Source organism: Cydia pomonella, chromosome 27 (assembly GCF_033807575.1).
Source record: "Cydia pomonella isolate Wapato2018A chromosome 27, ilCydPomo1, whole genome shotgun sequence".
Lineage (NCBI taxonomy): Eukaryota > Metazoa > Arthropoda > Insecta > Lepidoptera > Tortricidae > Cydia > Cydia pomonella.
In genome coordinates, this window is record NC_084729.1 from 2,977,185 (window position 1) to 3,001,992 (window position 24,808).

At 37.0% G+C, this 24,808-nt stretch overlaps 3 protein-coding genes across 4 annotated transcripts; 1 reads left to right on the forward strand and 2 right to left on the reverse strand.

Annotated features, from left to right (window-relative positions):
- Positions 1–5,994: 5,994 nt before the first annotated feature.
- On the reverse strand, positions 5,995–7,094 carry LOC133532448 (uncharacterized). The gene has a single exon (XM_061871123.1). It carries the CDS (start codon positions 7,090–7,092, stop codon positions 6,136–6,138), a length of 957 nt encoding a protein of 318 aa, XP_061727107.1. The 5' UTR covers positions 7,093–7,094; the 3' UTR covers positions 5,995–6,135.
- An 11,151-nt stretch (positions 7,095–18,245) lies between these two features.
- Positions 18,246–19,525, reverse strand: LOC133532748 (uncharacterized). Its single transcript, XM_061871538.1, has one exon. The coding sequence runs from the start codon at positions 19,482–19,484 to the stop codon at positions 18,375–18,377; it is 1,110 nt and encodes a 369-aa protein (XP_061727522.1). The 5' UTR covers positions 19,485–19,525; the 3' UTR covers positions 18,246–18,374.
- A 179-nt stretch (positions 19,526–19,704) lies between these two features.
- On the forward strand, positions 19,705–24,376 carry LOC133532738 (zinc finger protein ZFP2-like). 2 transcript variants are annotated; one of them, XM_061871520.1, is made up of 2 exons: positions 19,705–20,080; positions 22,188–24,376. In XM_061871520.1, exons 1-2 carry the CDS (start codon positions 19,906–19,908, stop codon positions 23,693–23,695), a joined length of 1,683 nt encoding a protein of 560 aa, XP_061727504.1. In that variant the 5' UTR covers positions 19,705–19,905; the 3' UTR covers positions 23,696–24,376. The 2 variants fall into 2 exon arrangements, with proteins under 2 accessions (XP_061727504.1, XP_061727505.1); XM_061871521.1 differs by lacking the exon at positions 22,188–24,376 and adding an exon at positions 21,791–22,012.
- Positions 24,377–24,808: the final 432 nt, after the last annotated feature.

Below are 24,808 nucleotides of genomic sequence, written 5' to 3' on the forward strand. Positions count from 1 at the left end.
CCGATTACACTTAAAGCATATAACTTGCACAGCTGGACATTTGTTGTTGTCATGCGTGTAGCTACAATTCCAACATCGCCGCAAGCTCCGGCCGGCAGCGGGCGTCGCGACGCCCCGGGCGGCCGGTGATGGTGGCGGGCGCGGGCGCGCGGCGGCCCGCGGCCGCGCCACGACGGGTTCGACGGCGGCGCTCGGCGCAGGCGGCTCGCCGGCGCGCACGGCTCCGGCCTGCTCGCTCGCCACCTCGGCCGCCCTGCACCATGCTGCAGCTTCTTGTAACTCCAAATCCGACTTTCTGAGCATCCTCTCTCTCAGCTGACCGTCTTTTATTCCTCTTATCATTTGAGTCAATATTAAGCTATCCCTTAGATCCCCAAATTTGCACGATTTACTTTTCACTTTCAATGCCGCATAGTACTTGTCAAACTTATCACTTCCCTGAGAACACTCAAAAAACAGATGTCTCTCAAAGTTAATGTTTTTTGTTGGGTCACACCTCGATTCAAACTTTCCGCACAACACATCAAAATCGTCCTTTTCGGCCTCTTCAAAGTCCAATTCCTCATATATTTCACGCCCACTTTTACCGATGATGTGTAAGAATAACGCACATTTTTCTTTTCCCGGTGCCCTATCGCGCCCCGAAGCCACCAAATACCAATCGAATGCCTTTTTCCAATCACGCCAATTGTCCGCCATATTACCATTACCGCCGTCGCATAAGGGCGGGGGCTGTTGTAAATTTGCATAGCCACTATTCTGAGCACTCGACCCCGCATTTTCTTTCCCCGTCATCACTAATCAACCAAAACGTCCGATTTACGATTTATACACTGAGTTATTTACACCTGACACCATGTAGTATTCGGGATTAGGGATCTAAGTAAAACCACCAAGATAGCTAGACCAAGACTGATTTATTTTTATTCAGTACCTACCGCACTTTACTCAACTACCCACATGTATAATTATGATATAATATATACAACAGACTCTTAAGGGCCAGTTGCACCAACCAATTAACTGCCAATTAACAGACTGATTAAGGCCACTCAGCAGAGATCTATAAGCTGCTAGTAGTTTCTTACCGTTATTTTACGAAATGGTACTTTACACTAAGGGGTCATCCATTAATTACAACCAATTAACTTTAAATATAAATTAAGAGAACTTTTCATAAAATATAAATAAATCAATTTTACTTCCATCTAAAATAATCATTCTGTGCATTTGACTGACAGGATGTTTAACACTTTCTGTGAACAAGACGTTTTCAAATAAAAGGTACCACGTCGGTTGTCGATTAGGTCGATTTAATTTTGAAGTTTATGTAAGCAGCGTAGTATTGACCCGACAATAAGTACCCTTTTGATTGAAAACACGGTTTTTTCGCGGAAAATTTGTTTTCAAATTTTCACTAAAAAATATCATAAATCCTACGATGTTTCATTCTTAAATATACTCCAGGCAGCGATTGTTTTTTCGTTCGCTGACTTCAGAGGGCCTACCGCGAATCACGTTCGACGTCTTGCCGCCCTGTCACACTTACGTAAGAATTTATAAGTGCAACAGAGAGGCAACACGTCGAACGTGTACTATAAGTACTAGTACCTGGGCGACCGAGCTTTGCTCGGTTATAACTATTTATTGTAATATGGTGGTGTATAGGTGATAATCTTAACTACATTTTTTTACTAAATTAAACTTGTCTAAAACAATAAAAATTAAAAAATTATATATAAACTTGAACATATAAAAAAAACAAAACTTAGTCACCGGGCGAGATTCGAACCCGTAACACTCGTTTAGCAGTCCGCGTCTGAACCCGCTGGACCAGACGGAAAGTGGCCGGTAACACGAAATTAGCGACCATATTCTGCGTCAAAAGAAAAACGCATGAAAACTCGAAAACACGCGTTTTCCCAAACATAAGACTAATCTAGATCGATTGTTTACCCCCAAAAACCCCCATATACCAAATTTCAGCAAAATCGTTAGAGCCGTTTCCGAGATCCCGGAAATATATATACATATACATGTGCCGACGACACGAAGATATTTTCTAACCCTCTACACGACTTCGACCAACTCCAAAAAGATCTAGACGAGATAGCAAAATGGTCAAAGGAATGGCTTATAAGTCTGAATACTGAAAAATGTACAGTGCTACAAGTTGGTAACCGCAATCCACATCTTAGCTACGCCCTAGAAGGAACCAAACTTACACCAGTTAAAGTGCAAACGGACTTGGGAGTCAAAATTACTGAAAACCTCAAATGGGAAGAACATCTCACAACCATTACCAAAAGAGCTAAATCCTTGATCTACCTCGCTAGAAAAGCTTTTAGAATCCTAACGCCAGAACTCATGCTTAAGATATATAAGACATATGTTAGACCCATCCTAGAGTATGCTTTTCAAGTCTGGAGTCCTTATTTCGTCAAAGATGTTGAGATGCTTGAGAAAGTGCAACGTAGTTTCACAAAAATACCGAAACAACTAAAAAACATGTCTTATGAAGAAAGACTTAAAGTGCTGAAGCTCACAACATTAAAAGATCGCCGAGAGCGCGGAGACCTGATTGAAACGTTTAAGATTCTGACAGGACACTACGATATAGAGCAGTTTCAAGACCTGTACAAGCGCAATAGTAACACCCGTCTGCGAGGCCACCAATATAAGTTAATATCTGAACTGTCTAAAAACAACCCCCGCAGACATTTTCTCAGCAACAGAGTGGTCAAAGCATGGAACAAACTACCAGAAGATGTGGTCTCAGCACTGAATGTCAATCAGTTTAAGAACAGACTAGACAAATACTTAACCAGCGCAAAGAATACATATTAAGCGAAGATCACTCAGATACAGGCAACTATCAGTTGTTTCAACTGCCTGCCTGATTAATAAATAATAATAATAAATAATAATATATATATATATATATATATACAAGAATATATATAATAATAATATATATATGTATATATACAAGAATTGCTCGTTTAAAGGTATAAGATAGTTCGTTTTAGCATTAGAAAGAAGGTAAGCGATCTTGACATGTTTTTTTTATTAAAAAACACTTTTCCAAAGTAATTCAGCAAAAATGTAACAATTATAAATCATATACGATTATTTACATTATTTTGCTGTCATAAGTAATAAAAAAAAAAACAATTAACTATATCTGCTGTAAAAATACGAGTCTCTGTTAGCACCTTATATGAAACATCTCATAGTTCTCATACAATAAAATTTAGTGCACGCTTTAACGGTGAGGGTGACACTGTTTGGTGCAACCGGCCCTGAATCGTCTAATGCGATTGTCAAAATTGTCCACCACAGCGAATTGTCAAAATGACATAAAACAAATAAATTTATCGTTGTTTCTAATACAGCGTTTCTTCACCTTTTTCTGTCCTCGGACCCCTAGGAAAAAATACAGAAATCCAACGACCCCTTAATAAAAAAAAGCAGCAAAACATATCACTTAAATTTTAGCACTGCATATTTAAAAAAATGGTGCTGTTTTTTCTAAGTTGGTAATATTTGGGTGATATATGTTACTATTACTTATAAGTTGCATCAAATCAGATTCCACTTGTTATCTGTTTATGTATTTATTATTAACATACAGTGTGTCCCTAGCCATTGGACAAAGCCGAAATGTACATATGCATTAGGGTATTTAGAACCAGTGTACAAAGTATCATAACAGCCGGTGTAGCGGTTTTGAAGAAATTAACAAATTACCATTTTTTACTTTGAAGCAGCCTGTATGTGTTAGTAACTCCTAAGGTAATATCCTCAAAGAATAGTATGGAACCTTCTTCAACCTTTTTGATTATCTTTTTTATTTATGACACTAATAAGCTTCTGACTTTTGAAAAATGTCATCATTATCAAATATTTCGAATAAATTGTCAAAAACACTGCCAAAGATTAACACAGTGTGATTCTTTTTGTTGTCGATTATTGCAAATAACTTTTGTTCTAAAAAAATTTTTTTTTTTTTGTTCTAATTTAAAAAATATTAACGTCAAAGCATTCCTGAGAAGTAACCCTACGTGGGATTTCAGGGTTTGTCCAATGGCTAAGGTCACCCTGTATACAAGAGAAGAAAATGCCTATTCTCAGAAGTATGTGGTTGAGAAAAGCAGTAAAAGTTTCAGTGCTTGACGAGATGCCATTTGTTTAATTATTAAATGGTCCATAGGTGAGACTGCGGCGGACCCCCGTACATATACTCGTGGACCCCTGGGGTCCGCGGACCTCAGGTTAAGAAACACTGTTCTATAACCTACTGCATTTATTGTATGAGTGTCGTATGTGTAGTGTACGTGCCTATGGATGTGCCTACATAATAAGTATAACTTTACGTGCTTAATGTGTTAATAAATACTGTTTTTATATTATTTTATTCTTACGAATGATAATAGTACAACATTGTTGATGAATATGACAGTGATGTTAGAAAAGATGCTATAGTTGGTCAAACCAATTTGTCAGTAAATAAGAACAATAAAAACTATACTCATCCTTTTCTTTTGGATGCTAGTACTAGTGTAAGACAAAGATAGTATGACTCCCTCTGTCTATGTTTGAAATGAGATAGCCCTTTGACAAACTATACGAGCCATCTTCGAGCAATAGATCCCTTGTCTCTTTTTTACATTGATGTATAAAAATAAAATAAATTACTTTTTTAAAGTATTAAAATCCATTACATTATTGATTGATGGTTACACTTTTGTTTTATTTATACTACAGTATTGTGTTCCTGCCGGTGAGTAAGGTTGCTGAGCTCAACGAGGGTGCGGAGTGTTACGGCGGCAACGCGCATGTAACTCTGGAGTGGCAGGCGTACATAGGCTACGAACACTGCGATCTATCAGGCGGGCCGTATGCTTGCTTGCCACCGACGTAGTATATAACAAAGATAGTTAGGACAAGTGCGAGTCGGACTCGCCCACCGAGGGCTCCGTACTTTTTAGTATTTATTGTTATAGCGGCAACAGAAATACATCATCTGTGAAAATTTCAACTGTCTAGCTATCACGGTTCATGAGATACAGCCTGGGGACAGACGGACGGATAGCGAAGTCTTAGTAATAGGGTCCCGTTTTACCCTTTGGGTACGGAACCCCAAAAAAGGTTATACACCACTGGACTAACTTCTATGAAATTATGACGTTTAAAATAACAGTTTCAGTCTGTGCTATTTAAAATTATTCAAGTCAAGTAACAAATCCATGGTACACTGGTCAAAACCAACTAAAATATGTTTTCCGCAATAATTGAGTAATTTTATTACATCATAAAGTATTCATTATCCATTAGTCGGGTCGGATCTCTACACGGAACAGCGAATTATAAAATTGAAGCTTCGATATCTTCACTAAAAATTAACATCTTAGAAATGCTAATAGCCGGGTTCACACAGCGAGCATACGCGCGACGTAATTTTCTCACGCACAAACCGGCCAGTGTAGAACTGTAGACGTGCTTCGGCCGAGTAGGCGAGGAAAACGCATGCACCGCCTCGGCACTACACTGGCCGTTTTGTGCGTGAGTTAATTGCCTTGCGCGCATGCTCGCTCTGTGTGGACCCGGCTATTAGCATTTCTATGATGTTAATTTTTAGTGAAGATATCGAAGCTTCAATTAATCGCTGTTCCGTTCCGCTGTGTAGAGATTATCGATATAAGTATAACATGTTTAAAATTGACAAGTCCACATCCCTAATAAAAACCCACACATTCACATTTTTACGCACAAATACACAGATTGCCCACCAACCAATGTTTACAAACTAATTGAAAAAGACAGTGGCTTTGCTAATGTCTGCGCCAATAGGTCTCGGGGCACAGTGGCAAGACTTCCAGCAACGGACGCTGTTATTACCACCACCTAAATGGCTACGGCTTGAGTATCAAGTTTTACTGAGAACAGACAACGGGGGTGCCTTGCGTAAAACGAAATGACAAAGGCTTGATTTTTTTTTTTTTAATTTATTACGAGCATTGGCAACTAGGCCATCAGCTCAAGCATGAAATACAAAAGTAACATAAGTACTTATAACTAATTCACATAAAAATGAGACACGAATCTAATAGTTACATGAGATATTTACAATATTTACAAACTACCTATAGTATGAGTAACAAATTGATAGATTACAGGATATAATTGTGGATATTTCATAAGGCCCTGTACTGAATTTGGCAGAACTTGCAAACCAGTATCCATACACATAGCAACAAACAATAACCTTTGTAAATTAAATGAAGGACAATGGAAAAAAATATGTTCAAGATCACATACATCAAAATTACAATGTGCACAAACAGCAGAATCACTTAGCTCTAATCTAAAAAGATGTGCGGGAAAACGAGCATGACCAATGCGCAATCTACATATAGTTGTAATAAATGCCCTTTCTACATATTTTCTTTGGTATTCAAACCACGACTTGGAGCTGGGTGCCGGGACTATTTCTGCAAGCCATTTCCCTTTGACTTCTTTGGATTTAGACCATGAGTTATTCCAACGTCTAATCATAAGTTCTTTAACAAAAGGTACTAAATCGGATTGAGGTACTTTTAAATCACAAACTTGTATATCTTCTGTAGATTTGGCAAGCTTGTCTACTAGTTCGTTGCCAAAAATTCCTGAATGTCCCGGAACCCAGCAAAATTCAACAGTAATATTTCTATTCAACAAAGAACTTAAACAACTTCTCAACTTATAAATTAAATAATTTACAGATGCACTTACACATTTACTTTTAAGCGCTTGTAAAGCGCTCATCGAATCAGATAGAATCAAAAACTTATTTTTAGTTATATAATAATTACGAATATGTTCTAAAGCATAAATTATGCCTAATACTTCAGCCGAAAATACTGAAAAATAACTACTACATTCAAAAACTTTTCCTATGTTCAAAAAAGAGTCAAAAAATGCAAAACTGGTCCTATCTTTAGTTTTAGAGCCGTCAGTATATAACTTAACAAAATCAGTCTTATCATCAAGAAACTCCAAAAAGTCATATTTCGATTCAAATTTGACCAGTTCAACAACCACGTCTCGCATAATATCATTGTAATCATGTTCAAAACAGGGAAGCAAATTAGACCAATACACTATATCTTGAAATTCAAAGTTTAAATAAGTTATAGCATCACTTATGGAAGAAGAATTAGGAAACGGTATTAAATTATAATTTGGAATATTGATATTATTTAAGTATCTATAAATTACTTCGTTACCACGACTAACTAATTTAAGAACATACTTGTCAGTGATGTAACATCTGCGTACAAATAAAGGAACAATGCCAGCCTCTATTTCCAGAGAATTAATTGGAGATGACATCATAGCCCCCGTAATAATTCGTAGGGCCCTATTTTGGATAATATCTAGTTTCCTTAAAAGATGGGTATTCGCATCAGCAAAAAACATACAACCATAGTCAAAATGACTTCTAATTGTCGCGATATATATTGTTTTAAGGACCTTAGGGTCTGCACCCCATTTTACTCCAGTTAACGACTTCAATATGTTTACACCCAGTTCAGCTCTTTTAGAAATTGAATCAATATGAGTTTTCCAAGAAAGATCATAATCAAGAAATAGGCCAACGTATTTGACAAAAGACTGAGCAGGAATAACGTTAGAATTGTATAAAACTTGAGGATAATGTAATCCATTTTGAGAAAAGAGAATTACAGAACTTTTGGAAACATTAACCTCAAGTTTTAGCGAATTTGTTAATATGCAATGAATATTACGCAGACAACTGTTCATAATAGATTCACCATTTTTTATGTCATTACAATTTACATATAAAACCAAATCATCAGCGTAAAATAAGTGCTTAACAGAAGACGGAATTTGTTTCATGAAACAAACCAAACTTAGAATGAATATAAGAGGAGATAATACAGAACCTTGAGGAGTACCCTTTGTAGAAACTTTAGAACCTATTAATGTAGATTTATTAACTTTTAGAGTTACAGATCGATTGTTTAGAAAATTGAATAACCAGCGTAAAATATGACCAGGAAACCCTAATAAAGATAAACTTTTAATAAGGTATGCGTGATCTATGTTATCAAACGCCCCTTTGATGTCTAAAAAAACCGCCAAAGTATATTGATTAGAAAGAAAATTGTTCTTAATATCCCCAATTAAACAACTTAAGTTATCTATCGTGCTTTTACCTTTCCGAAAACCATATTGAGTACTTGGAATGACTTTGCTATTTTCTGTAAACCACTCAAGTCTATTTTTTAAAATGGTTTCAAAAACTTTCGCAAAGCAAGATGTTAAGGAAATTGGCCTATATGACTCAACACAATTAGAATCCTTATAAGGTTTTAGTATCGGGACGACATGTTGCATTTTCCACGTTGGGGGAATACAATTACTTTGCCACAAATCATTAAATATTTTACAGAGTATTGTCTTGGCATGAAGAGGTAAGTTTTTAATTACTTTGTAAGAAATTAAGTCAGGACCAGGTGAAGTTTCTTTTTTATTTTCTAATGCGGCTAAAAATTCACTAATAGAAAATGGGTTGACCATCCATTGAGCCTCCGGGCAGCCACGATTTTCAAAGTAATCATTAAGGTCACTATTTGATACTTGATTATTTTCGGAAACAATTCTGTCTAAAAACAATGTCACATTATCAGGATTTTGAAAAAAATTTGAAGATGAAGAAACGGTATTCAGTTTTGCATGTTTAAATCTACGTATATGGTCCCAAATAATTTTACTCGATGTCATACGATTAAAGGAGGAACAAAGATTCAACCAACTCACGCGTTTAATTTCAAATAATGTTCTTTTCTTTAGAGCATCTAGTTTTTTGTATATAATGTAATTCTCCATAGAAGGATATTGTTTGTAAGATCGTAAGGCAATTTTAGCTTGTAAAACTACACGGTCACATTCATCATTCCACCACGGGGTAGCTTTTAAGGATTTATTTGTGTGATGGTAACACTTTTTAGGAAATGTCATTAATATGTCATGCAAAATACTCAAATACTTCTTATAGTTTTCTAGAGGGTTATTTACAAATTGAAAAACTTCAAATTTATCATCACATAACTTGCTAAACTTAGACCAGTCAAGCTTTTTAAAATTTACCTTAGCTAGCGAATTATCATCTTGTTGAAGATTAATACCTGGACCCTTAAATAAGTTATTAGAATAATATGTATGAGTGGGCGAGTCAAAAACCACACTAATGAGCAAAGGGAAGTGATTACTACTAAGAAGATCATCAAGAACAAATACCGAACAACTAGAACTAAGAGCTCGGGATGCGAATACCAAATCCAGAACATTACCTTGTTGGCCAAACGGAGCAAAAGTGGTGATAGTGCCATCATTTAAACCAGAGACTTGTCATACGCTTCGCTTGACAGACAGATGAAGTGTGCGAAAGGGAAGCCATCACGTATATGAACAAGCCACGAGTGTGAAAGAGGCAGACTACATATGAGAAAACGTAACCATTTTTTGAATTCGAAGGCGGCCGAGGCGGCCAAAATCATATTGCCGTATTTTTTAACGTTAAAAATATACGAGAATCAAAATCAAAAATAAATATTAAGTAATTTAGTGAAGATGGTGTCATGTTGTGTGCCGGATTGTTGTGTTTCAGGGCCAAAAAACCCAGGGAAATACTCATTTCACAGGTAATTATGATAATCGTAGCGAAATTTTCGTAACGATATTTTATCAAATTAACAGCATAAAAAGTGTAAAAAGCCAATTTATACAGTTCATTATAAGTTTTTCTTCAATTGTGTGTTAATATTTCATGATATTAGTCAATAATTTAGAATATTTTGTGTAAAAACCTAAACTGTTACTTTACGCTAGGGCTTGACAAAATGTTCATATGACTGTATCGATAACTTGTCGGTATATTAGTAGGTATGGAATTAGTTGTTCACAAGACATCATTAAGATATTAACCTTTATAACCGACTTAAAATAATAACGATTGTTATAATACCTTTTTTGAAGGTGCACATGTTCAGCGATAAATTTAAACTTCACTTTCCAACACATTACTTACATTTTAACCACTTTTCCACGGCTTTGCCGCCAACACAAGGAAACACAAGACAGCGTATACACACCCAACCCAACTTGTCAGGCGGAAAAGGCGCGAAATTCAAATTTTCTTTGGTAAGTCAACTATTTGCGCCTACTGTTAACACTTAGCATGTGTTTGTGTTAACGACATTGCACATGTTACACCACTCATACCCGCATACGACAGAAACCTGCTTTATCAACGCGAGTCACCTGCTTTACCGACAGCGCCGCGTTCCATAATGCTTGATCGGACTACGTTAGTAATTTGGTCAAGTAAAAACGAAAAAACGTAAAAAGAGCGTACCTGGGTCGCCTAGCAGGAGGACGTCCTATCGGACGCCCTAGGTATCGCTGGAGCGACATGGTGGAGGCGGATCTGCGCGAGCTTCGAGTCGACAATTGGCGAGAGGTCGCACAGGACCGAGAAAAGTGGCGCTGTCTTGTGTCGGAGGCCAAGTCTCATTTTGGGTCGCTGAGCCAACGGAGTAAGTAGTAAGTAAGTAAACGTCCCAGAAGACCAAACCAGGTGAGAAAAATAAAAAATCGCAATGAGTGGCGATACGATTTTAAGTCGACACGAGTTTCGAATTAACTATTCGCAAATGTATTACAATACATATGGCCCTTAAAATGTTCGATATAGTTACGTAATGTGCTAATTATCGCACTAGTGCGGTAAAGTAGCTCCATATGTACTGTAAAATAAGTAACAATATATATTTGACCATTGTGACACATGTGTACCTATATATTTGACCATTTTGATGCTGACTGTAACGACTGCTAACTGTAGCCTCGGTTATCACTATCAGTATTGTTATTTACTATGCGTCCGCTGTAAAAGAAAATTAAAGGTACTAAAGGCGCTAATAAGGTCTAATAGTAGTAATAATATAATACTCATACCTATTACATTTTTTATAAAAACAAACACATTTGAAAAAGTAGTCGATAAAGCAGTTAAACATCGATAGATTATTAATATGTTGTAACATGACATCACTATTTTTGTTCGCACATAAACAATTTACGCACACACTTGCATTTCATTTTTGGTCACACTTTTGAAGTTTGACAGTCGTTCTATACTATCCTATTTCTATGATTTAAACAAATTAAGTCAGAATTCTCCACATAAGCATGAAGAGCTTTACCCCTTCCATCATTGACTCTTGAACTCCAAGATGAGTGATGTGCGTTGAAGTCACCTATTATCAAACGATTATTACTTACAAATTTTGAACATGTATCTTTCAATGAATCTATAGTAAACTTACCATTTGGAGGTGGAGGAGCGTATACACATAACAAATCTAGAGAAAAATTATGAATGTTAATATTAATTAATATATTTTGAAAATGGTACTGTGATAAAGTGTTGACAATACTGAACTTGTATTTGGAACGAATTGCAATTGCAACACCACCATGGGGATGGTTTGAGTCTCTTCTAATTACAGTAAACCCAGGCAATTTGATAATTTTGCTAGGGGTCAGCCAAGTTTCATTAAATAGTATTGTAGACTTTGGCATCAATTGCTTTTTGGATTTTGAATGTAGGATGCTTGATTAATGACTGGATGATTGAATAACGTATGCAGATGAACTTTTGAATGATTTTAATACAAATTTCTTCATTACATGCAGTTTTTACTACAATATAGGCTTATTAACTACACCATTTTGACACTGATTTTGAGTTTAAAAAAGGGCGTAAGTATGTGTGCGCTCGTCAACAGCGAACGGCGAAGAGTGATATGCAAATTAGATGCGGCTGCCTCCCCCGCGCGGTGCATTCCCCTCGGATCTCCGTGAGTTAGGGTTCCTTAACATGCCCCCCGGCGTTGAAAGTCTTGCTTTCAACAGGATCGTCATCAAGTGGAAGAGGACAGATTCGATTGAAGGCTCTTCTGATGATGCCTCGATGTGTTTGGATATCGGTGACTCTGTTTACTCCGTCTATGCCTGGATGGACGCGCACGATACGTCCAAGACTCCATTTTAAAGGTGGCACAGCATCTTCCTTGACGATGACCATCGTTCCTGTGTCGAGGTGTCCTTTGCATGACCTCCATTTGGTTTTTTGCTGCAACTCAGAGACGTATTCCTTTTGCCATCTTGTCCAGAAGTGCTGGTGGATTTGTTCAATGCGATCCCATCGCTGTAATCTGGTCGGATTTATGTTCTCTAGTGGAGGAACTGGCAGAGCGGTAAGAGGACGTCCGACCAAAAAGTGACCTGGCGTTAATGGATTAAGATCTGATGGATCTGAAGACATTGGTGATAGAGGTCGTGAGTTAAGCGTAGCTTCAATTTTGACTAAAATTGTGTATAGCTCCTCAAACGTAAGGTGGGAGTCGCCTATAACTCTGGTTAAATGATATTTAAAAGACTTAACCCCAGCCTCCCATAGCCCCCCAAAATGAGGTGCGTAGGCTGGAATGAATTTAAAATCAATAAATTCATTCGCCATGAATTCGGAAATGGAGGAAGAGTTTTGCTTTAGAAAAGCTTTAAGCTCATTTTTGGCCCCAACGAACTGAGTGCCATTATCTGAAAAGATTGTTGCTGGTTTTCCGCGACGCGCAATAAACCTGTGTAAGGCAGCAATGTATGCCTCCTTTGTTAAACTTGTGACTAGCTCGAGGTGCAGACACTTAGTGGTGAAACACACAAACACTACAACGTAGACCTTTATTAGTTTGCATCCACGTCCCTTACGGTCAGCGGCGAGAAGTGGTCCAGCGTAATCTACACCCGTGGTTTGAAAAACATAACCTGGATTGAGGCGCTGCTCAGGCAAATTACCCATTATAGGGCTGACTGTTTGAGCCCGTAGCTTGAAACACCTCAGGCATTTGTGTGCGACAGATCTGGCTAAATTGCGACCACCGATAGGCCAAAACTGTTCTTTAACTGATGCTAATAATAATTGGGGTCCAGCATGCATTAAACGAATATGCTCTGCGAGGAATATAAGTCGTGTCAATGTATGTTTAGATGAAAGCAATAGTGGATGCTTTTTATCGAATGAGAACTGTGAGTTATTTAATCTGCCGCCTACTCTGATTAGTTCTAAGTCGTCCATAAATAGGGATAACGATAGAAGTTTGTTTTTATAAGGTAATGATTGTTTTTTAACTAACTGATCATATTCTTGAAATGATTGAATTTGAGACCATTTCAAGAGTAAAGTGAATGAATCTTGTAGTTCATCTGTAGAGAGTGGTCCAGATTTTTTACTGTTTTTGTTTCTGCAATTATGAATAAAACGCATTGCATATGCTAGTGCTCTTTTCAATTTTAGTAATTTAGAAAATCTTTTGTAGTCAATTAAACCGTGATTTGTGTCTAAAGAGACTGCTGTAGCACTTACCATTTCTGGCATTTCAAAATTGTTTTTTACAAAGTTACTTTTAGGCCAATTCGTTTCATCCTCTTTTAGAAAATCTGGGCCATTCCACCACATTGACAAATTTTGTAATTCTGACATGTTTACTCCGCGAGATAACATATCTGCTGGATTTAGAGCTGTTGGCACATGGCGCCATTCGTGATTAGCAGTGAGCTCTTGAATTTCAGCAACACGATTTTTAACGAATTGTTTTAGCTTATTAGGTTGCGTTTGGAGCCAACCCAAAACGATAGATGAATCAGTCCAGAGAATACATCTTTTTATTGGTATACGGATAGATTTGAGTACTTTCTCAGACAGACGTGCAGCGACAAGGGCACCGCACAATTCGGTACGCGGAATAGTCGTAGGTTTCAAAGGTGTGACCTTACTTTTTGCACATAGCAATTTGATCTCCACTTGTCCGTTACATTCCGATCTAACGTACAAGCATGAGCCGTATGCGTCCTGAGACGAATCACAAAAAGTGTGAATTTCAATCACGCTATTTGGATCGTCATTGATGACACAGCGCGGAATTTTTAAATCAAGTACATGACGTAATTCAGATTGGAACTTGTGCCATAAATTTACAATATTTGAGGGTAAAGGATCGTCCCAATTACATTTTAATAACCAAAGTTTCTGTAACATGATTTTAGCTTGAATGACGCATACGCTTAATAAGCCAAGCGGATCATATATCTGTCCTATGGCGGACAGAATTGACCGTTTGGTTGGATTTTGCTCAACATTTTGCTTTATTGAATAATATAATTTATCATCAGGTGGTGACCAACCCAGGCCCAAGGTATTTGACGAACCTTGGTCGCCGAGGTTCAATGTTTGGCATGAATCTGACTGAGATAGTTCTATATTGGATCTGATTTTACGGAGATTGAAACAACCTGCGGATAAAACTTTGCAAACGCCTTCTTTTATTTTTATTAATTGCTCCTTTGTTTGAGCACCTGTCACTAAGTCGTCGACATAAAAGTCGTCACTAATGATTTGGGCTAATTGTGGATCTGGGCATTCCAAAGCAAGTTGTTTCAAACACCTGACGGCTAAAAATGGCGCGGATGCTGTCCCATATGTAACTGTATTCAATTTGTATATGTTTAATTCTTTAGTAGGATCATCCCGCCAGATAATTTGCTGTAAATGCCTTTGATTTTCATGAACTAAAACTTGCCGGTACATTTTCTCAATGTCTCCGGTCAAAACGTATGGGTAATGTCTGAATCGCAAGAGAATTGATAATAAATCACTCTGTATAGTGGGCCCGACCATTTGGAGGTCATTGTATGAAACCCCTGAACTCGTGGCAGCACTGCCATTAAATACAGCCCGAAGCTTTGTAGTGGAGCTTTGTTCGCGCAAAACTCCATGATGTGACAGATAAAATGGCTTAGTGTTGGTTTGCGTGTCTGATCTAGTCTCAGACATGTGTCCTAGTTCAATATATTCTGACATGAAGTCTGTGTACATTTGTTTTAATAGTGGTTGTTTGGCTAACCTACGCTCAAGCGATAGGAAGCACTGTTTGGCGCGATTGAATGAGTCACCTAAGCATGATTCTGGCTTCTTGAGAGGAACTGCGACGGAAAATCGCCCATCTGGCATTCGAGTAAAGTTTTCCACGAAATTCTGTTCACATAAACGCTCTTCTACCGAATATACTTGCTTAGAATTATCCGGAACCTCCTCAAGACACCAGAATTTAGCTAGCTGATCCTGTACTGTATTGTCCGCGATCAGATTACAATGTATTGGTTCAACTGAATTCGTGTGTTTATGATTAAGCCCTCTGGTAGGCCCGCCAACAATGTAACCGAGCTTTGTATTTTGTAATATTGGATAACCTGTACCTAAACTAATTTGGTCCTGTTCAAGCAGCTCCCAGAATATTTCTGCGCCCAGTAAAACGTCTATGCTGGACGGGTTGTAGTATTCTGGGTCTGCCAGTATTACATGTTTAGGAATGTTTAATTTAGGTACATTTGAATTTAAAGTTACAATTTCCGGTACAACGTAGAATGTCATGTTGGCTTTAAATTGGCTAGTTCTCGATTTGATTGTTGCATTGCACTTTTTTGTGATATGTGACAAAACTTGCTTATTTAATCCAATAATGGATGATTGTAATTCTGTGTGTTTAATTTGCAATTTACGTAACAAGGAATCCGTCATGAAGCAAGACATGCTACCATTATCAATAAAGGCTCTTACTTCATGGCGGTGGTTGTCCTTGTCGTACATGTGGATCACGGCAGTTGAGAGTACGCCTCGCCCTGTTGGCTTAAATGAGAGTGACGTCGCACCCACAACTGATGGCTCAGATGATCCTAATGCTGTTTCTGGATGAAGCACTGAATTATGTTTTTGTGAACATTTCATGCATGGGCCCAATCTGCAAACGCGAGCCTGATGACCGGGGCGGAGGCAGTTCTCACATAACTTGAGCCTCCTCACCGATTCTGCTCTCTCGTTGACAGATTGTCCTAGAAACTGTTCACACCTATAAATGCGATGATTTTGCTTGCACAAGGGGCAGCTGTAATTGTATGATGCATATTTTGGCTGTGGTGCACTAGTGACTGCTGCGAGACTCTTGACGTACTCGGCAGATTTGTATCGATCAGCTCTGGCGCTGACATTTGTATTATTGTTACTCATGTGTAATGTTTCAAGTAAATCGGCTCTGTTTTTTAAAAATGAAGTGAAATCATCTAATTTAATACCTTTTAAATCAGATTTATGCTCTTCCCATTCCCGCAATGTCCTTGAATCTAATTTTGTACTCATAATATAAATAATGAGAGTGTCCCATGAAGTGGTGGGTTCTCCGAGAGTCTCTAAGGCTCTTAAGTTTTTAGTAAAAGTGTCTATTATTTTACGAATTGATTGATATGATTCTTTTTTATTTTGTTCTAAAGCGAACAGCGCTTGGATATGATTTTGAATAAGTATACGTTTATTGTCAAACCTGTCGCACAACAAATCCCAAGCGATTTGATAATTCCTAGCTGAAAACTCTAAAGATTTGATTACCTGCGCAGCGGCCCCCTCCAGGGATGCGCTTAAATAATGAAACTTCTGTATGTCCGATATCGCCTTATGTTCGTGTATCAAAGAGACGAATAAATCGTGAAATTCCAACCACGCCTCGTACTGACCGCTGAATTTGGGGATCTGGATTGTCGGTAATTTAATACCACGAGTGCTTGTGCGTGCGTGCATCTCAGCGTCACCTGAAACGTACGAGTCACTGGACGAATTATCATAATTTTTAACAGGTTTATTGGCGTTTAAGATCTCCTGCGCAAGGGCAATATTTGCGTAAAACAAATCTTCAAACTCTGTGCGGGCGGCGGAGTGAACGGCCAATTCATTTTCATCAACTAAAACATCAATTTCAGATTGAATTTCCTCAAATTGTGTATAAAGTACGTCCATTCTGCTTAAACGCGCTTGTAGTTCAATCACTTGTAATGACGATAACGAATCTAATTTTTCTACATAGTTAATGAAATTGGTTAGCCTCCCCTTAACTGCACCACGCTTACGTATTAAATCTTTTAAGTCCGACATTGTGCTGGGCTATGGGAATAAAGGTTAAAATATGTTACTTGTATAAAAAAACTTAATTAAATGATTTTAAAATTGTATATGAATCGTAATTGAATTGTATTTGTATATGAATTGTATATTAATTGCTTTGTATAAATTAATCGATTTAAATTATGTTTTAAAATGTATATGATTTGATTAGTTAAAATACTTTGTATAAGTCTTAAACATGTAAACAAATGCAATGCAATTGCATTTTGTATTTAAATCCTAATGAGTTATTGATTGCATAACTTGTTTACGTAAAAATTCGCTCGACCGCGGCCGCTGGCCGGCTAGCAACAGCGCGCTTGGAGACAAAGTACCTACTACCTATGCAACGATGTGATAAACAACTAATGATTTCAAATTTACGAATTGATTGCACTTTGCTATTTTATGAATTACGATTTAAATGTTTGATTTGCAATGAAAAATACACATAATAGTATGCAGTAATGTAATAAATCTTTAATATGTACTATTTATCGTTAAGTTTAACTTTAATTGCAACGAAATATTTGTAATGTATAAAATTAAATGGTTTACGTACCTAGTTAACGCTATAATGGTAACAATTTGGAAAGAACTCACTCTTAACCACTCGTTTCGGCCTTAAATTCCACTTAAATTTCGACCAATCCTTTGCACTTAACGGCTTGTTTTTGTTTCACATAAATGTATAATGGCTGATTTCTTGTCTGAATGAAATAGGTAGGTAAATGTCTTGACTCTTCGGTTCAGCTGGTTAAAACGTTCTGGATTCCTTTTAGGGCTTGATTCTTGTATATTTGGCTCGATGAAGGACCATGTAGACTTTGGCATCAATTGCTTTTTGGATTTTGAATGTAGGATGCTTGATTAATGACTGGATGATTGAATAACGTATGCAGATGAACTTTTGAATGATTTTAATACAAATTTCTTCATTACATGCAGTTTTTACTACAATATAGGCTTATTAACTACACCATTTTGACACTGATTTTGAGTTTAAAAAAGGGCGTAAGTATGTGTGCGCTCGTCAACAGCGAACGGCGAAGAGTGATATGCAAATTAGATGCGGCTGCCTCCCCCGCGCGGTGCATTCCCCTCGGATCTCCGTGAGTTAGGGTTCCTTAACAAGTATAATGTCGACACTTTCATCACAGCCATGCAAAAAATGTATAAGTTGACCTAGTTTTGGAAATAGACTTCTGGAGTTCCAATGAAGTATTTTTAATTGTTTGATACCCAACCTGTCCATAATTTAAGTGGTAAAACTTGTTACAAGCAGCTCTTTAATCATTTGGGAGGATATTGGTAAAGGACCAGAGGAAGTATTATTGACTTCTCTTTTTTTCATTAATTCTACAATTGTTTTGGTGATTGCATTAAGGACAATATCAGAATTAATAATGTCAGCAATCATAGCACGTCCGTGAGGTGTTTTAGCAGGTGTTTTTAAAATCTTACTATTTGGATTAGTACTATTATTAGGTGTAACAGCTATTGCAGCTGCAGTTGCATAAGAGAATTTGCCATTTATCTTGTTCTTAATTTGTGCAATTTTTTCTGCCTTCACTTTACAGGTATAAGAAATTGCCGAATGGGGTCCACTACAGTTTGAGCACTTGAAGACTGATGGTGTGGTACATTCTTTGTAAAAATGACCCGCCGAACAAATGGAACATACTTGAGTGCTTTTACAAGCTCCACTGCCATGTCCAAATTTATAACATCTGAAGCACTGAAGCAGAGGTCTGATGTATTCCTGTACAGGCATCCAGATATGGTCATAGATTACGTGGTCGGGTCTAGACGAGGCCATAAATGTAACCAGGACGGTTGGGAGAGGTTTGAATTGCCCATCGTCCTGTTTTTTGGTAAAGCGCTTTACACCAAGAATCATACAACTCGCTTTTAAGTCCTCGAGCAATGTCTCCTCACTAAGATCCACAGGAGCACGAATAATTCCTTGGCACTCTATGCTGTCATATGGAATTGTTGCTTTCCAATTATTTTCTTGTAGTACAGGTTTGTTTAGCAAAAATGCATTTGCATCCTTGGCACATCCGAAATAAACTTTAACATAAAAGTTACCAGCCGCCTTTACATATTGCACCCCCAAAATCTCTTTTAATATTCCATTAACTTTGAGGATGTCCATGGGGACTTTATGAGTCAGTTCATTAGAAGCAGATTGTAGTAGTACAGGATACTCTTTTTTTGTCAAATCTTCATATATGGGGTTGTGGTCTTTGAAGAGACCGCGACGACTTCGTATGTATGTCATTTTTTGCTTACATGATGTGACTTCTGTATCAGAAACATCTTTATTTCTTCTTTTTGTTGAAGTTTTGGCGGTTTCTGTTTCCATGGGGGAGGGGCCGCCGCCCGCACCCCCGCCTCCTGGCCTCATTCAACGAGTAGAATCAGAAATTTAATCTAACATTAAATTTAATAATAAATGAGTAAATATATCTCGGTTTTGTCAGTAAAAAAGGACTTAAAACACTATAATTAAAATATTTTCAAAAATGCCGCCTAGTATTTTCGGTTTCCCGCCCTTTTTTTTTCCCACAAAGGCTTGACTCAGCTCAGCCTCAGCTGTCACTGTCAGTGCCAGGCCAGGATCTGACGCAAATGTCTATCGAATATTTAATTCGTGTACTTTTTGGTAATTTATTTTCTTTCTGAATTATAATCGAGTGTAACATACTTGCTTTCGCATTTAAATACTATACCAATGTAGTATCATAGATGTTCATTGTATTATTGCTTGATAGCATTAGTAAAACATGTCAATGGAGGAGGTAGTAAAGAAAGAGCCAGAATGGCTCGACAACTGCGTGAAGATCCCTGAAGAAGCCATGGGAGAGATGGAAAACCTGTACAAGGACCACGAAATTAAAGAGGAACTTGTGTTGGGCCCAGAATTGATGGTGAAGCCACCAGACACTACAGCAGAACCAGGTTAGTTAGTTTGTAATAGACTAGTTTAAGTAAATAAACAGTTTATTTCAACTCCAGACTGGTATGACTGTTAGCAACAATAAAAATAAACTCAAAGTTCTTTATTTAAAAACTATGACATTATTGATTTTTGTTACTATAGAAACACTCTTCATAATACCTTCGAAATGTAACATGCTCCCATTTCTGCTGGAATAAATCTTTATTTTCCTATCACATCTTTTAACTCTAAATACCTACAGTCCACTTAGCTCCACCTGACCATTGCTCCGCCAATGGCTTGTTTCTCTCTAAACTTACTCGGTAAATGTAACGTGTTTGCATGCTTTTGTAGGTTACTGTTGGTTCGGTTGATAGGTGAAGTGTTATGGACTCATTGACTTAAGAAAACAAGATACCCAACTACCAAGATACCTACTCATAGTGTTGTCTTCCTGCCGGTGAGTAAGGTTGCCAGAGCTCAACAAGGGGCGCGTATACAAGTCAAGGCATGCATTGTTGTGAATGTACAGTCATGTCTGAAAATATTCATACGAAAAAATTGCCAAAAATTCTTGTATTTTTATATTATTTTTTTGTGTTTTATGTATGGGAATGTAGTCTGAAAGAAATAGTTTGAATTGAATTGAATACAATCCTCTTGTTATAATAAACAGACCACAGAGGTTATTTGTAGACCATATTCCACCTACAGTGTTTAGAAATTCTTCAGACTATGGTCTAAAATATAGCTGTCAAAGTCATTGTTATTATGGGTGCGATAAAGTTTTGAATTTCAAATCATATTTAATACATATAATAACACCATACTGTAAAAAAACAAACCTCTTAATAAGTTGCTCTTTCGACTCGCTTAGTTTTGCATCTCTTTTTCTGTATTGTATACATTTATGTATTAATTTAATAAATCATTATTATTACTATAAACTTAAGTTCGCTTTTAAAGTACTGACACTCAAGCTGTAACTAGGGTTGCCATCTCTAAAATTTGGAAACCAGGACAAGACGCGTGAAAACCCCGGATTTTAGAGTCCAGAACCCGGATATGTCAACAGGTTTTTTTAAACAGGTTGTGCGTGTGTCGCGGGCGGCCTAAGGCTTTAAATTTTTAAACCCGGACTACAAATGAAGTCCTCCCCGGACACCCTCCAAACTAGGACAAATCCGGGGAAACCCGAACGGATGGCAATGCTAGCCGTAACTCATATTATCAATAAATAATCCGAGATATTATAAAAAGTTCCCAAATTTAATTATAATTGTAATAAACGCGCTTAACCCACCCAGCAACAGTGACAATTTACATTTCGGAGACTAGCGTGAGGTCTACTAGATTAACCAATTTTTATATAAATAAATAAAAATGTTTATTGATTTAGCAAAAACATTTTGACTGGGCTGGTGTCTCTTTTTAAGCATACATGACACTTGTGTCAAGAGACACCTAGAGATATAAAATCTAGGCAATCATGGACTGGACCAACTTTTTAATAAGGCAACTTAATAATGTTACATTATATATAAAATAAGCTTCGAGCAACACAGGGAAGGGAGACGGCATTCATACTATTTCCCCTCTGCCAAAGCATAGGCACAACTGTGCCTATGGCGGTGCATGTTGTGACTCGTCCGTACACACAAAGAGATCGAGGTGTGCATGATTTGTCTTTGACGTATGTCATTTTCTATGTATTTGTGTCGTCATTACAGATTGGATTTTGTATGTAGTGAGTGAGTGCGACTGTGTGCACGTTTCCCCCCGCAAAAATCGCAGAATGATTTATTCGGTAAGATATCGCTTAGGCTCCTCCCTTCTGACGTGTCGGAAGCCGGTGTTGCTCGAAGAAAATAAGCTTTCATTTAATATATCATATGATTAAATGGCCAGATCCACACAGAGCTAGAAGAGGCTAATGACAAAAAAAAACTATTGTTATGTGAATGTTATTTATCATTTATTTCTTATCACAAATAAATAATAGATGAGGGTAGATATTCCTTATAACGTATCTTAGAACATACCTATTTGTTGATAATGATTATTAAAATAAGTTTGTAAAGGACGAGTAAAAGCTTTTGTCAAATTGCTTCTTCTCTTATGTTTCAGATTCACAGAAGATAGAAACTGAATTCAAAGTGAAGATAGAACGGCTAAAGGACGAACCCTGTGAAAAGATTGCTTGTAAACAGGAGAATGCAGATGACTCTGATAATGAACCCTTGTCATATTTAGAAAATCCAGGAATGATTTACATCGGAGATCACAAAACCACTGATAATGAACCCTTGTCAAATTTAGATAATCCAGGAATGATTTACATCGGAGATCACAAAACCACTGATAATGAACCCTTGTCAAATTTAGATAATCCAGGAATGATTTACATCGGAGATCACAAAACCACTGATAATGAACCCTTGTCAAATTTAGATAATCCAGGAATGATTTACATCGGAGATCACAAAACCAATAATAAGTCTTTTAAGGGTCAAAAGTTAAAGTATTTAAAGTCTAAACCAAAAAAAGAACGCTACAACTGCATATATTGTACAGAGAAATTTCGAAATAAAAAAGCATTGGTTAAACACGAACGAACACATTATCAAAAAACATACTCATGCGATATATGCGAAAGACGCTTCAAGTGTTCCGATTATATGAATAAGCATGTCAAGCGAGTTCACGCGAAAGAAAGGCTATATAAATGCCATTTTTGCACAAAACGGTTTAAAGTTAGAAGTGTATTGACAGAGCATATGAGAACACATCCAAAGACCTTTGAATGTGATTTATGTGGTAAAGCATTTTGGTCGAAGAATCGTGTAGCAACACACATACATAAAACACATAGCTATTGGAAATGCGATATATGTAGTAAGCAGTTTGAAGTTAAACGAAAACTTATTCAGCATTTACGGTATCATATGTATTCAGAACCTAAAGCGCCCCAAATAATACTGTATTGGGAGAAATTAATAGCAAATGAAAAGAAATTAACATGCAATTTGTGCCATAAAATATTCTACCAACATTCGAATCTAGCTAAACATATGCTGAACCATACAGGTGAAAGACCCTTTAAATGTAATTTATGTGAAAAAACTTTTTTGTCTAAACAAAACTTGGAATCCCACTCATATGTTCACACAGGGAAAAAGCTGTTCAGTTGCAGTTTTTGTCCAAAGGAGTTCATACAAAAATCAAGTTTGATATATCATGAGAAAGAACATACAGGCGATCTACGTTATGCGTGTGAGGTGTGTGGCAAAAAATATGCAAAAAAATGGTGTCTACATGTACACCGGCTAGTGCATACTAAGGAGAAACCTCTACAGTGTAATATTTGTGAAACGCGCTTCAAACGTACAACTTCGTTAGGAAGACATATGCAGAAGCACGCCGGACTGACATTTTCATGTGAAGCTTGTGAAAAACAATTCAATACCTTACCCAAATTGAAGCAACACAAAAAAATACATGAAGGATTACGCTTCGAGTGTGTGGTGTGTAAAAATATGTATAGTACGAAAAGCTCCTTAGTGGCTCATTTCAAGAAAGCTCATACTGAAATTACTGATGATTGTGAAGAAGGCACGTTTATTGTTGGTATTTAGTGTAGGCAAAGACACATTGATTGAGTAAGATGTGTAAAATCTAAGAAAATTTTGGAGTGGAAGTGTAATAAACAAAGAATAATTCTAGTATATAAGAAAGTCTTATATACTAGAATTATTCTTTTCATCACACTTGCTCGAAAAAGATGTTATTTCACGCAGGTGTACTGAAGGACAAAGGCCTATTTTGTTCCCGCGGGAGTTATAGCTTGTGAAAAAAAAGCTATAACTCCCTAGGGAGTTATAGCTTTTCCTTTTTAATTATATCAATTATACAAATTAAGTAGCATAAATGAATTTTACTTTTAAAATAATGTCGTTTATAATTTAATATTTTTGTTTATGTTACAATGTTTTAATTTGATTAATTTAACAGCCATTTTAAAATATTTTTACAAAATTTTCAATCGTGGCTGAATGCCGAATAGGTCTGTGTCTTCGACGCCTAACCCAGAAATTAGAAAAGTGCGGACGAATGTTTGATATGTCACCGTATTTAAGAATTATTTCGCTTAAAATTTAGTTTTTTCTTCGCAAGTGTGATGAAAAACATTGTGTGTAACTCCGGGGGTAAGAATATTACAAACTAGGGTCTTTAATTACCACCCTCGTATCCAAAATTTCACTTACCCCCCTCGTTGCACAATGAACTATTGTTTATTACACGAAACTGATCTAGAAATAAAGAATCGCAACTAAATATTAAATTTATGCATGATTCATTGGAATGTCTCAGGTTATATACATTGTTTTAAATCAATGGACCATGAAAGTTAATTAAGCGTAAATGATGCGTTATGAGGAAAAATAATTATTATAATTTGTATATTTTGTTTGTCAGCTGATCCGGTGTGATCAGCTGTGTGGAGCTAACTAAAATTTCGTGCTTCGAATTTGATAGGTAAACGAGATGGCGCTGTCCAGTTCCATATATTTTACGACAACTCAGATTGTCAGCAGTTGTCGTTTGACAATTCAGTGACAGCAAAACGTGGTGCAGTATAGCGCCATCTGTTTTGGATGTCAATTTAAGGGACATGTTTGTTTCTTATACTTTACGTCTCTATTTGTAGTTTTACATGTTTGAAAAATGTATAGTTATTGGTACAATGA